Source organism: Schistocerca gregaria, chromosome X, assembly GCF_023897955.1.
Source record: "Schistocerca gregaria isolate iqSchGreg1 chromosome X, iqSchGreg1.2, whole genome shotgun sequence".
NCBI classification, from domain to species: domain Eukaryota; kingdom Metazoa; phylum Arthropoda; class Insecta; order Orthoptera; family Acrididae; genus Schistocerca; species Schistocerca gregaria.
This window is the reverse complement of record NC_064931.1, coordinates 790,480,732-790,493,497: the sequence shown is the minus strand read 5'-3', so window position 1 is coordinate 790,493,497 and position 12,766 is coordinate 790,480,732. Positions and strand designations below refer to the sequence as shown.

Here is a 12,766-nt window from a genome sequence, read left to right as displayed (position 1 = left end):
CTTCACATTGTTTTTATTCCCTGTTGATGGTTAACTATGTGTATCTGTCGTAGATACATAGTACGGTAACATTTTTTATGCAAAAGCAGAGTGTCAGGCACGGTAATCTAAAGTCAGATATTAGTTTACGCCTTGTTTTTGGTTTTGAAATTTCTAAATGGCAGCTCTATTAAATGCTAACGATTCTAGTGCTGTTGTGACATATTTCCTGCATCCGCCTCGGGGGATACATGTTGTGTAAATGAGTCCACGGCCGACTGCAGTGGCGCGCTCTGGCAGGTGTAGCGATGTTGGGGTGGACCCGCTGCAGCGACAACGTCGCAGCCGCTGTCGCTCAGGATGATGGTGCGGGCGCAATTACTGCTCTCAGCCGCCACCGCCGAGAGACAACTTTCCCGCGGGACCGTCGCCTAATGCCGCGTAGCCTAATAACCGCCAGCTGCGCACATGCCGCATTGCTCCGTCTTTTGTCAGAGTTTCGCTCTCCTTGCTCACCAAAGGCCGTGTTGATCCGCGCAAAGCGAGTAACCAAACCAGTTAATCTCAGATATTTGCGGAGCAGTTTCAGATTTCGCCAGAGAGTTTCCGACAAGGAGGTTAGTATTTTTTCTATATGGTCGATCTTGTAACTTTTTGGTTTAGGGATATACGTAAGGAACAAGAACTTCACCACTGTCCCCGTTGATGTATATCAACGCCTGTCGACAGCTTAGGGCCTTGATTTAATTATCATTTCGGTAAAATTGTTCGGTTTTTAATTCCATTCGAAAGACTTTGACATAGAGACTCTAGGTGACAAAAGTAATGGGAGAGCAATACGCACATACACTGATGGCCGCAGTACCGCGTACACGAGATATAAAAGGGCTGTGCCACGGCGGAGCTGTAATTTGTACTCAAGTGATTCCTGCGAAAAGGTTTTATACGTGATTACGGCTGCACGATGAGAATTACAAGACTGTTGATCGTGGAGTAGTAGTTGGAGGTAGTCGCATGGGATATCCCATTTCCGAAATCGTTATGGAAGTTAATGTTCCGAGACACGCCAAGTCAAGAGGGTGCCGACAACACAAAATGACAGACAAACAACATTGCCGGAAATAACCGCATGAATACACTACTGGACGCTAAAATTGCTACACCATGCAGATGACGTGCTACAGACGCGAAATTTAACCGACAGGAAGAGGATGCTCTGATATGCAAATGATTAGCTTTTCAGAGCATTCACACAAGGTTGGCGCCGGTGGCGAAACCTACAACGTCCTGACATTAGGAAAGTTTCCAACGGATTTCTAATACACAAACAGCAGTTGACCGGCATTGCCTGGTGAAACGTTGTTCTGATGCCTCGTGTAAGGAGGATAAATGCGTACTATCACGTTTCCGACTTTGATAAAGGTCGGATTGCAGCCTATCGCGATTGCAGTTTGTCGTCTCGCGACATTGCTACTCGCGTTGGTATAGATCCAATGACTGTTAGCAGAATATGGAATCGGTGGGTTCAAGAGGGTAATACGGAATGCCGTGCTGGATCCCAACGGCCTCGTATCACGAGCAGTCGAGATAGCAGGCATCTTATTCGCATGGCTGTAACGGATCGTGCTAACACGTCTCGATCTCTGAGTCAGCAGATGGGGACGTTTGCAAGACAACAAACATTTGCACGAACAGTTCGACGACGTTTGCAGCAGCGTGGACTATCAGCTCGGAGACCATGTCTGCGGTTACCCTTGAAGCTGTATCACAGACAGGAGCGCCTGCGATGGTGTACTCAACGACGGACGTGGGTGCACGAATGGCAAAACGTCATTTTTTCGGATGAATCCAGGTTCTGTTAACAGCATCATGATGGTCGCATCTGTGTTTGGAGACATCGCGGTGAATGCACATTAGAAGCGTGTATTCGTCATCGCCATACTGGCATATCACCCGGCGTGATGGTATGGGTTGCTATTGGTCACACGTTCGGTCACCTCTTGTTCGCATTGACGGCACTTTGAACAATGGACGTTACATTTCAGATGTGTTACGACCCGTCGCTCTAGCCTTCATTCGATCCCTGCGAAACCCTACATTTCAGCAGGATAATGCACGACCGCGTGTTGCAGGTCCTGTACGGGCCTTCCTGATATGGAAAATGTTCGACTGCTGCCCTTGCCAGCACATTCTGCAGATCTCTCACCAATTGAAAATGTCTGGTCAATTGTGGGCGAGCAACTGGCTCGCCACAATAAGCCAGTCACTGCTCTTGATGAACTGTGGTATCGTGTTGAAGATGCATGGGCAGCTGTACCTGTACACGCCATCCAAGCTCTGTTTCACTCAATGCCCAGGCGTATCAAGGCAGTTATTGCGGCCAGAGGTGGTTGTTCTAGGTACTGATTTCTCAGGATCTACGCACCTAAATTGCGTGAAAATGTAATCACATGTCAGTTCTAGTATAATATATTTGTCCAATGAATACCCGTTTATCATCTGCATTTCTTTTTGGTGTAGCAATTGTAATGGCCAGTAGTGTAAATGTGATATGACGAACGTATACGTTAGGACAGTGCGGTGAAATGTGGCATTAATGGGTTATGGCACCTGAGTTCCTTTGCTAACAGCACAACATCGCCTGCAGCACCACTCCAGGTCTCGTGACTGTATCAGTTGGAACCCAGGCTAATGGGAAACCGAGGCCTGGTCAGATGAGTCCGGGTTTCACTTGGTAAGAGCTGATGGTTGAGGTCGAGTGTGGCGCAGACCACGAAGCCATGGCCCAAGTTGTCAACAAGTCGCTGTGCGAACTGGTGGTGGTTCCATAATAGTCTGGGCTGTATTTACATGGAATGGACTGGCTCTGAGCACTATGGGACGTAACATCTGTGGTCATCGGTCCCCTAGAACTTAGAACTACTTAAACCTAACTAACCTAAGGACATCACACACATCCATGCCCGAGACAGGATTCGAACCTGAGACCGTAGCAGGCACGCGGCTCCAAACTGAAGCACCTAGAACCACACGCGCGCACCGGCCGGCGACTGGGTCTTCTGGTACAACTGAAGCGATCATTGACTAGAAAGGTTTATATGGACTATTTGGAGGCCATTTGTAGCCTTTCATAGACTCCATGTTCCCAAACAACGATGGAATATTTATGAATGACAGTTCGCCATGTCACTGGGCAACGGTTGTTCGCGATTGGTTTGAAGAATTTTTTGCACAATTCGAGTTAATGATCTGGCCACCCAGATTAGCCGACATGAATCTCATCGAGAATTCATGAAACAGAAACGAGAAGTCAGTTCGTGTACAAAATCCTGCACCAGCATCGCTTTCACAATTATGGACGGCTATAGAGGCAGCATGGCTCAATATTTGTGCAGCGGACTCTCAACGACTTGAGTCTTTGCGACGTCGAGCTGCTGCAATCAGCATAGCGCTAATTTTAACCAAGTACTTATACTATATTTCACAACGTGGATTAAATTGCATCGGCATCTACGCCTTTTTCTAAAAAAGTGTCTCTTCTACGCCACTCTGAAAGTCATGTAAGTAGGCCTACTATCTCCTTACCAAGCTCTGCCAAATATCGTTATAAAGAATATAAAAGTAAAGCGACCTCAACCACACCACAGTGTTATACTAGATTTGGTTCTGTTGCTACATAGTTACCTGCCTCCGCCATTGGGAACTCACTTTTGCATCCAGTTACAGAGGCACAGAAGCGTCTATAGCTTAACATCGACTGGGTACCACGGTGCGACTTGGCTATTTTCAAATATACAAATCGTTACTAGTGGCGAAGGAAGCGATAAGCGACAGGAACAAAAAATACCTAGGCCCGATGGAGAAGCACTCACTCACTCCGTCTTCAGACCATGAGTGGCCTACCGGGACCATCCGACCGCCATGTCATCCTCCGTGGAGAATGTGGATAGAAGGGGCGTAGGGTCAGCACACCGCTCTCCCTGCCGTTATGATGGTAATCTTGACCGAAGCCGCTACTATTCGGTCAAGTAGCTCCTCAACTGGTAACACGAGGCTGAGTGCACCCCGAAAAATGGCAACAGCGCATTGCGGCCTGGATGGTCACCCATCCAAATGCCAACCACGCCCGACAGCGCTTAACTTCGGTGACTCGCGGGAACCGGTGTATCCACTGCGGCAAAGCCGTTGCCCTAGTCCAGCTGGAGAGGACTTTTTTTAATTTTACACCAATATAGGACTGACCTGTCCCGCTACCATTCATAGTGTAATAACGACGGATTCATTAAACTCGGCAAATTAAATTTATATTTGCTGTAAACTGTTCTTTTAGCTTCTTCAGTTTATTGTTCTCGAAACTGCAATATATGTACGCAAATGAGAATAATTTATCTATGAAGTTAAATACGAACCAGGACCTCGATGGTGACTCGCAAAAGTAAAAGATACACCTCATACCTTCCTGATGGTTTCTCAAATCTGGTTTTGCGATAATGTAATGTTAAAGATGTTCAAGGAACACAGGTTTTGAAACCTTCTAAACTTAATCGAGGAAAATATATTGCTAAATTAACTTTCATTCGACTCCTCTAACATTCAGTCCCGACACTGAAAAGCATGAGCAACCACCTGTGTCTTATCATACATCCTATCGGTCATGCAATTCCCACCGTTCACAACAAATATGTTGAGCACCATCGTCACACGCGATTACTGTCACCTCAGAAATCTGTGGGGACTCTGTCTGAAAGAAATCGATTGAATTTAGAGTGACAGATAACTACACAAAATGACTATCCTTTAAGTAAAATGTGGAATCATCTTTTATTTGAGTTAAAAGAAACTGTTTTAGAATCGGCGGGCAGAGGCACATACTCTGCAGCGATTCATCGTTTCCGCCAACTTTCACCCTGGACGCCGTACATTCACTTTGCGTTATGGGGTATCGTGACGATTCTTGCGCGTTCGCAGTCGGTGTTCTCCATGCCGTATAAAAGAGCCACCGTTGACGGTAAGAATCAGTTCCGGAGAAATTTCGGAATCAGCGTTCTCAGCTGAAAATGTCAACCACACTGACCGTTGAACTATTGTGTCAAGATGATTTTATGATCTCACTCCAAATCCACAGGAATATTATCAGTTGATACGCTTACGAAGTATTATCGTTTTCTTCTGTTGGGATTTCTCGTACTCTGTCCAACAAATTATTCGATTTCATTATCTTGTCTGGCGTTGTAAGCAAGACGTCCACCAATCCAAAATTTCCGTGAAAAAATAAGACGTGTACCTGCATAGTGCTCTTCCTCGGAGCGCTGTCTGAGGTGCATGATGGAGCCATACGCTGTAAAAAGAACAACGGGCGTGTTATTGCGTCAGCAGTGTATGGTAAAGTGACTATGAATGCATAAAATCTATCTATCCCGCTCGCCACCCCAGAGTTCGCAAACGTGTACGCTTTGGTATTGGGATGCGTCTTAATCGGTGCATCGTGTATGTCTAATCCTTCAATTCAGGTTATCAACTCTTCGTTAAAATTTAAGTTCGAAAATTAGTCTTCATTTGTATGAGCGGGAAAAATTTTATGTTGGCTCATGTTTGCTAGTAGGTTCAATATTTCTTCTCTAAAAACTGGTTCTTCTGTAACCTGTCGTTTGTTCCCAAAGACGTGTATTTTTGTACTGTTAGCAACGTACCGTGATTATGATGCTTCTTTCGTATTCTATAATCTCTTTCTTTTCAGAGAGATTAAATCGTTTTAGCAATCCTGCCGGAGCATGTTCTCTATTAATCTGGTACCGCGCGCCGCGGAATTTGAATCCGTGCCAGACGTCATGGACGTCTAAGACTCATAGAGGTCGCTGCACCGTAAGCTGTGACGGCGCGAGCCTCCTGGCCTGCTTTTAGTCATTCGCTTCAGAACTGCTACAAATTCGTCGAGCAATAGATCGCGCCGCTCGAACAGGTTAAAATTGAATACAAACATAATAAAAAAAAGGAGAAATATTCCAAACACAAATAAAAGTATGTGTCTCGAGAGGGACGTGCGGTTGTTACAAGGAAAACTGTTTTCGTATTGAAAAGTCTATTTGAATCATTATTTTCTGATATGCCGTTTAAAATATTAAGTTTTCTCTTTGGCTGTCTCTGCCAAATCATATCTGGCCTGATATTTTTTCTGAGTGCTGGAACTACTCAGATACTTAAGGGTTGGACAAGTTATCTAGAAAACAGACTTCTTGTGGTGTAGGATAACATTTGCGACCGGAAACGATTTTAATCCAGTAGAAGATCACCGTACATAAATTATGAGTGCTGGTCACTGCAGACTGACAGTATTTCACAAAGTAACTGTTACAATTCCTTAAGGGATTGGATTGTTTTTGGGGAAGAGACCAAACAGCTAGGTCATCGGTCTCAGTGGATTAGGGGAGGATGGGGAAGGAAGTCGGCCATGCCCTTTCAAAGGAACCATCCCACCATTTGCCTGGAGCGATTTAGGGAAATCACGGAAAACCTAAATCAGGATGGCCGGACGCGGGATTGAACCGTCGTCCTCCCGAATGCAAGTCCAGTGTGCTACCACTGCACCACCTCGCTCGGTCCATTAAAGGGAGTGCGGTGGAGGATAATGACTCTTTTCTGCTTTTGCAATAAAGACCATAATGGTCCCATGATATTCAAGTCTGGCAAAGATGAAGACAAGTCAAGATGGGCTGTTTTTCTTCTTCCTCGTCTGTCCTCTGGATAAGGACGTTTCTTTTATTAATGATATGACTGAATATAGACACCTGTGTTATCTGTATCAGTATTAACTATTCGGTAGCCCATAGTATCATAAGAAATGATAGAGTATTTATATCGGAAATATCGAATCGTCAGTGGGGAGATAATAATCCGTCATTACTGGTTTAACGAGAATTAAAATTTATATAGTATTTATGTGGGATATACGAAACACAAGAGCAACAGTAAAATCTAGATACCATGTCCTGTTGGAAACAACATATTCGAGCAATCGAAAGTATATGCAATTTCTATGATCGTAAGGACTTTCATTAGATATTTATTAAGTTAGAGAAACTTAGCGTTAAATTTATGTTTGAAGTGCGTTGTTAGAGCATTATGCATAACTCAAAGATTATGGTGAACAGCGGGTATTATGCGTAATTTTGAGACTATATCATGCAGACTGTTAATTTTCAAGATCTGTGTCCGAAAGTGAAATATGGTGATGATAATTTGTATTACGAATTGCTAGTTATTTGCGGTTCGTTAGGGTGTTAGTCACGTACACACCAATACAACAGTTATGTAAATGTTAGCAAGACATCACTCTGTTATTAGCACGAGTAACGAATTATTTTACCAAGTGTCGTCGCTGATCGGTAGCGTATACGCTTTTGTCTTCGCAAAGATCCGCTTGGAAATTCGGGCCGATTGATATCCTCAGCTGATCCGTGAAGCAGCCAGGACTGTGGAATATTCATTGACCACGGTCTTCTCTTACTATCAGTGCCTATAAAAATAAGAAAGCAAGATAGCTTAGTCACAAAAAACACGTTCCGGCAAAAAGCAAGTGCCTTTCTCCAGATGACTCGTTTGCAAAGAAAGTCTGGCAAGAAGAATTGCTTAAAAGATTGAGACTTTCATAGTTCGTTTTTTTTGTCACTCTCTCCGTTCGCTAATTGACTGAAACACCCAAAATAACCTTTTTACAAGACATACATTCACAGAACATTAACTGTACAATGTTTCATACGAAGTAAATAGATAACGCTTGAACATTCGCCTTCTTTTCAGTTGTCGTAGCTGTGATTCTACAACATCACATGTAAACAACATTATAGCGCTAACTAGTGCCACCATGCAGCAGTGCTGCCCAGTCTCTGCTGTAATATTTGTTATTCTTCTTGTTTCACTTTTCTTGTTAAAACATGTCGATAAATCGAGTATCATGCTAGATTAATCTAGGCCAATCTACCGAAATGGCTCGTTAAAGTCCACTTTCAAAATAATTTTATTTGTAACGGGAAGCCAACCGACCGTTTCCGTCGACACTGGACGTCGCATGAAAGACGTGATGAGGAATATTTGTTTGTGTTGACTCAAATTACATACTGCAAAAACGAAATTGCAAGTATATGCCGAAACACAAGAGAAAATGTGCCTCACGACTCTTAGGAGAGATACCACGTGTGTAAATGATAGTCAACAGCGTTTACAACCATATATTGCAGCCGCGCGGGATTAGCCGAGCGGTCTAGGGCGCTGCAGTCATGGACTGTGCGTCTGGTCCCGGCGGAGGTTCGAGTCCTCCCTCGGGCATGGATGTGTGTGTTTGTCCTCAGGATGATTTAGGTTAAGTAGTGTTTAAGCTTAGGGACTGATGACCTTAGCAGTTGAGTCCCATAAGATTTCACACACATTTGACATTTGACATAGATTGTACAGGGAAATATTTCACAATGATTCTTTGTTTCCACTCTCATTTTGAATTTCCTTTCTGCAGAGAACTAAATTATTCACTCTATCCATTATAAGCACAACGACAAGCAGAAAATAGTCATTTTTACAAGGATGACTTGAAAATACTTGCAACAAATGAAAAGAACGTAAATGAAGTATTGTTAAAAGGTTTAGTGTTGACATTAGTGCAAAGCAGGGCCCTGAGAAATGTGCGTAAGTAAGCGTGATTAGAGAGAATGTTAAAATATAGCACATTCACTTGGATGAAGATACCAATATAAGAAACCTGGAACCTAACAAACAGTGAAGAAAAGAGTTGTCCAAAAATGTTGTAGGAAGGTAAAACTGGTGCTAAGAACGGAACTCAACTCCAAGAAAAAAATTGAGTTATTCCTCAGCATGAAAATGTTGCAGAAAAGTTCTCACATAATGCTAATTACACTGATACGTACTCACTCCTGCAATTTAAGATAAAATGTTTGGCTCAGAATAAGCATAAATTATCCTGGATATAGAAGTATCTACATGTTCAGTACCAAAACAAGATTTAGAGAGATCAAACGCATCTGCCGCTTAAAAGAGGAAGAATGTGAGGAGAATCAGAAGCTTTACCAGTGGCTGCTTAAGATAGGTCTTAACGACGATGAACTACGGAAAAGTCATAATGAAAACCAATCAAGATTATAGATGTTGACTTTTTGGAATACGTTCTGTGACAACGGATCACACAATATAAAGCTGCCGCATCTCTGCAACGAAGGGGGGGAGGGTGGATGAGTCAGACCTGGTTCGAAATCTCGCGACGGATTAACGAGTGTGGCTGAGGCATCGATCAGTCTGATGTGGTTTTTAGGCGGTTTCTCACGCTCGTTTAGGCGAATGCTGGTCTAGCCCCCACTACACCCCTCACAAAATACGATACACAAGCCGTTAAAATACGATCAGACACAGAACAATGTATACACAGTTCATAAACTGGCGGGACATACCACTTCCGTCCCTTAGGTAATTGACGACCCCAGCAGCAGGAAGGGTATACGGTCGTACGACTTCAGTACAACGGATTCTTTACTAGACGGGGTAAAGCTACTGAAAAGGTGGTCTTCACGACGAAAGAATTCCCTAAGGGTCACGATAAAGTGTACTCATATGTTCACTGGCAAATACAGGCTGTACAAAAACATATGGCCAAACTTTCACGATAAAAAACCCAGATCTAGACAAATAAAATTTGTTAGATGAACATAGGTCTGTAAACGTTTTCCATGTTGTAGCTCATTTTATATTCCTTTTCATTATCAGATTATTGACAGGAAACACACAGAAACAGAACGTATTAAGATTATATAAAATGTTATCTCACATGAGATGTTCAAAATACCCCCTTTTTAACTTTGGTCAGTTCGTAAGAGGTAATTCTTAGGTTTGCCATCAACGTTTGCTGTTCCAAATGAACGAAGGTAATGGTGACGTCTGACTCACTTCACTGCTTGTGTTGATATGCGGCTAACTTAATTGCTCTGTTAGCATCAAGCACGTACCATTAACTATTAAGTGTTCATCACGGACTTGGTATCCGCTACAGTGCAATGGAAGTGTGCTCAAATGCGCAGTTGGCAGATGTCCATTTGCTGTACGGTCTAGTAGGTGGTAATGGCCGTGACGCTTAATGTTTGTAGCGGCAGGGATTTCCAGAACGAAGGTGCCCCGCCGGGAGGCCGTATGAAGCAGTTGGTCGTCGTCTTACGGGATACGGGATGTGCAACAAGTAATGTTCACCACATGACGGTCTGCAGAATCTTGCATGAGAACCTGCAGTACGTACATTGTGTGCAGGCACTATCAGCAGTTAATTTTCCTGCACGGGCACACTTCTGCGAGTCGTTCATTGGACAGGGTGCGTCCCTCACTATGGTGGCGATGCGCTGTCTACGGAAAAAGCTGCGTTTCAACGTGGATGATTAATGTGTTGACGACTTTTAGGAAATGGCACCAACATGGAAATAAAGCATTTCCGGATCCATGTCCATACAACATATTTTCTTCCCCTACGTGTGAGGAATGTTTCCTGGAAGTTAGGCAATACCTTTTTATTGTACCCTGTATACACACACTTCTGCGCAAAATTTAGTCATCGAACGGTGTTATGCAGTTGTAAGATATTGTTCACATATTCTAGCACGGCAGTTCAAATTCCCGTTAGGACATCAACATTTAGGCTTCCTTTGATTTCCCTAAAACACATAAGGCAAATTCCGGGATGGCTCCTTTAAAATCGTATGGCCGAATTTCTTCCCCATCCGTCCCCAAACTCAGCTTGTGCTTCGTCTTTAATAATCCTGTCACCGACGGGATGCTACACCTTAGTCATCATTCTTTTCTACTCCGTCATTACGAGTATAATATGCACATGTATGGAATGTTAATTCTCAAATCCTTCAATGAATGTGATAATTATTAGGTTCTTTAACTTCCAACGCTTTTCACTTTTTAGCCACGAAATGGGTATTGATTCCACTTCAGTTCTGACACCAGTAAGCCTATTTGTACGAAATTTCGCCCTTCTCATCTTCTTTTCCTGCCCCGGTCCAGCATTACGTTCGCTACACATTGGTAAAGTCGTTTTTGTCAATCGTGGAAATGACTGTAACATCTGATTGTAAACGCTTCACATATGACGCCCAAGCCATGAAATCAATTATATTCACGTGTTTCCTTAATGGTTTGAAGTCTGTGTTTATTTTGCAAAAAATACTTATTTTTTGAAATGACAATTTATACATTCATACTTAATTCCAGAAGCCGCAATGAGGCTCGAAAGTATGGATTTCCTTAAAATATATTTTAATGATGTTATTATTATTATTATTATTATTATTATTGTCTTTATTTTGCACAACATAGTTTACATTGTTGGACACAGTCAAGTCTACTCTATGTTTCTTCCAGCATCCTGAAGAGCAGTCCTGGTGGTTTACTGATTTTAAAATTCTTTACGCAAGATGTGGGCCATTGTATATCTCGGATTTTACTATCCTTACTACATCCAGGGGTACTAGAGAGAAAGCTCTTCTAGTTATACGGTACTGATCCAAGAACACTGATGATGACGGCGATGCCATCACTTTTGCCATTCCATATTCAACTGGCATCTATGCTCAGCACCTGATATTACGTGATATGAGTAGAAAAATAATAATCATGGAAAGGAAACCAGAAGAAAAGTGTAATTTTTATTAACAGCAAGCTTTTTGTTTCTAATAACAAACTATTAACAAATATGAAAATAAATACGGATGCAACCTACACATCTTTTGTTTCAACCCTTTAATATATACCAAGAAGAAAAAAAATAACACGTAGGTACATTTTTCTTAGGTTTCGGGCAACCTCTATAGTGTAGGAGGTGATCAAAAATTTTCTGTTCGAAGGCCGTGCAGCCCAGAACGGTATGTCAAACAGGTAAAATCGACATGAGTATTAAGGCAATCATCCCACCGACGCGTCATATTAAAGATACCCGTTTGGTAAAACAGCGTGCCCTGCTGCGTGAAGAAGTCCGCAGCTGCCTGCTACACATCCTCGTCCGACAGGAATTGTCGACCCTTTAAGGCCTTTTCAAGGGGCCAAAGGCTGTAATCGCATGGTGGGACCTCAGGACTATATAATGTCTCCCATATGAGTTGGCGTAATGGATGAAGCTGGCCTTCCAGATCGACTGGTGACTCGGGTAGAATTACGACCTGCACGAAATTTGGCACACTATTCCATAACGGTGGTTTCCGAGAGACTTGCTGGCCCATGTGCATTCTTCATTCTCCGACAGATTTTACTTCGGCACGCAAACAAAGAATAGCAGCACGTAGGCCCCGTTTGGACGCATTTGATATTAACATGTTGTTGTTGTTGTTGTGGTCTTCAGTCCTGAGACTGGTTTGATGCATCTCTCCATGCTACTCTATCCTGTGGAAGCCTCTTCATCTCCCAGTACCCACTGCAACCTACATCCTTCTGAATCTGCGTAGTGTAGTCATCTCTTGGTCTCCCTCTACGATTTTTACCCTCCACGTTGCCCTCCAATACTAAATTGGTGATACCTTGATGCCTCAGAACATGTCCTACCAACCGATCCCTTCTTTTGGTCAAGTTGTGCCACAAACCTCTCTTCTCCCCAATCCTATTCAATACTTCCTCATTAGTTATGTGATCTACCCATCTAATCTTCAGCATTCTTCTGTAGCACCACATTTCGAAAGATTCTATTCTCTTCTTGTCCAAACTATTTATCGTCCATGTTTCAACTTCCATACATGGCTACACTCCA

General features: G+C 43.0%; 1 protein-coding gene across 1 annotated transcript in view; it reads right to left on the bottom strand.

Annotated features, from left to right (window-relative positions):
- The window catches only part of LOC126298321 (uncharacterized), an 897,137-nt gene that overhangs the window by 258,136 nt on the left and 626,235 nt on the right, over positions 1-12,766 (bottom strand). Inside the window, exon 7 of the mRNA XM_049989619.1 lies at positions 7,343-7,492. Within this exon, the coding sequence (XP_049845576.1) occupies positions 7,343-7,492 (150 nt within the window). The remainder of the gene's footprint in view (positions 1-7,342; positions 7,493-12,766) is intronic.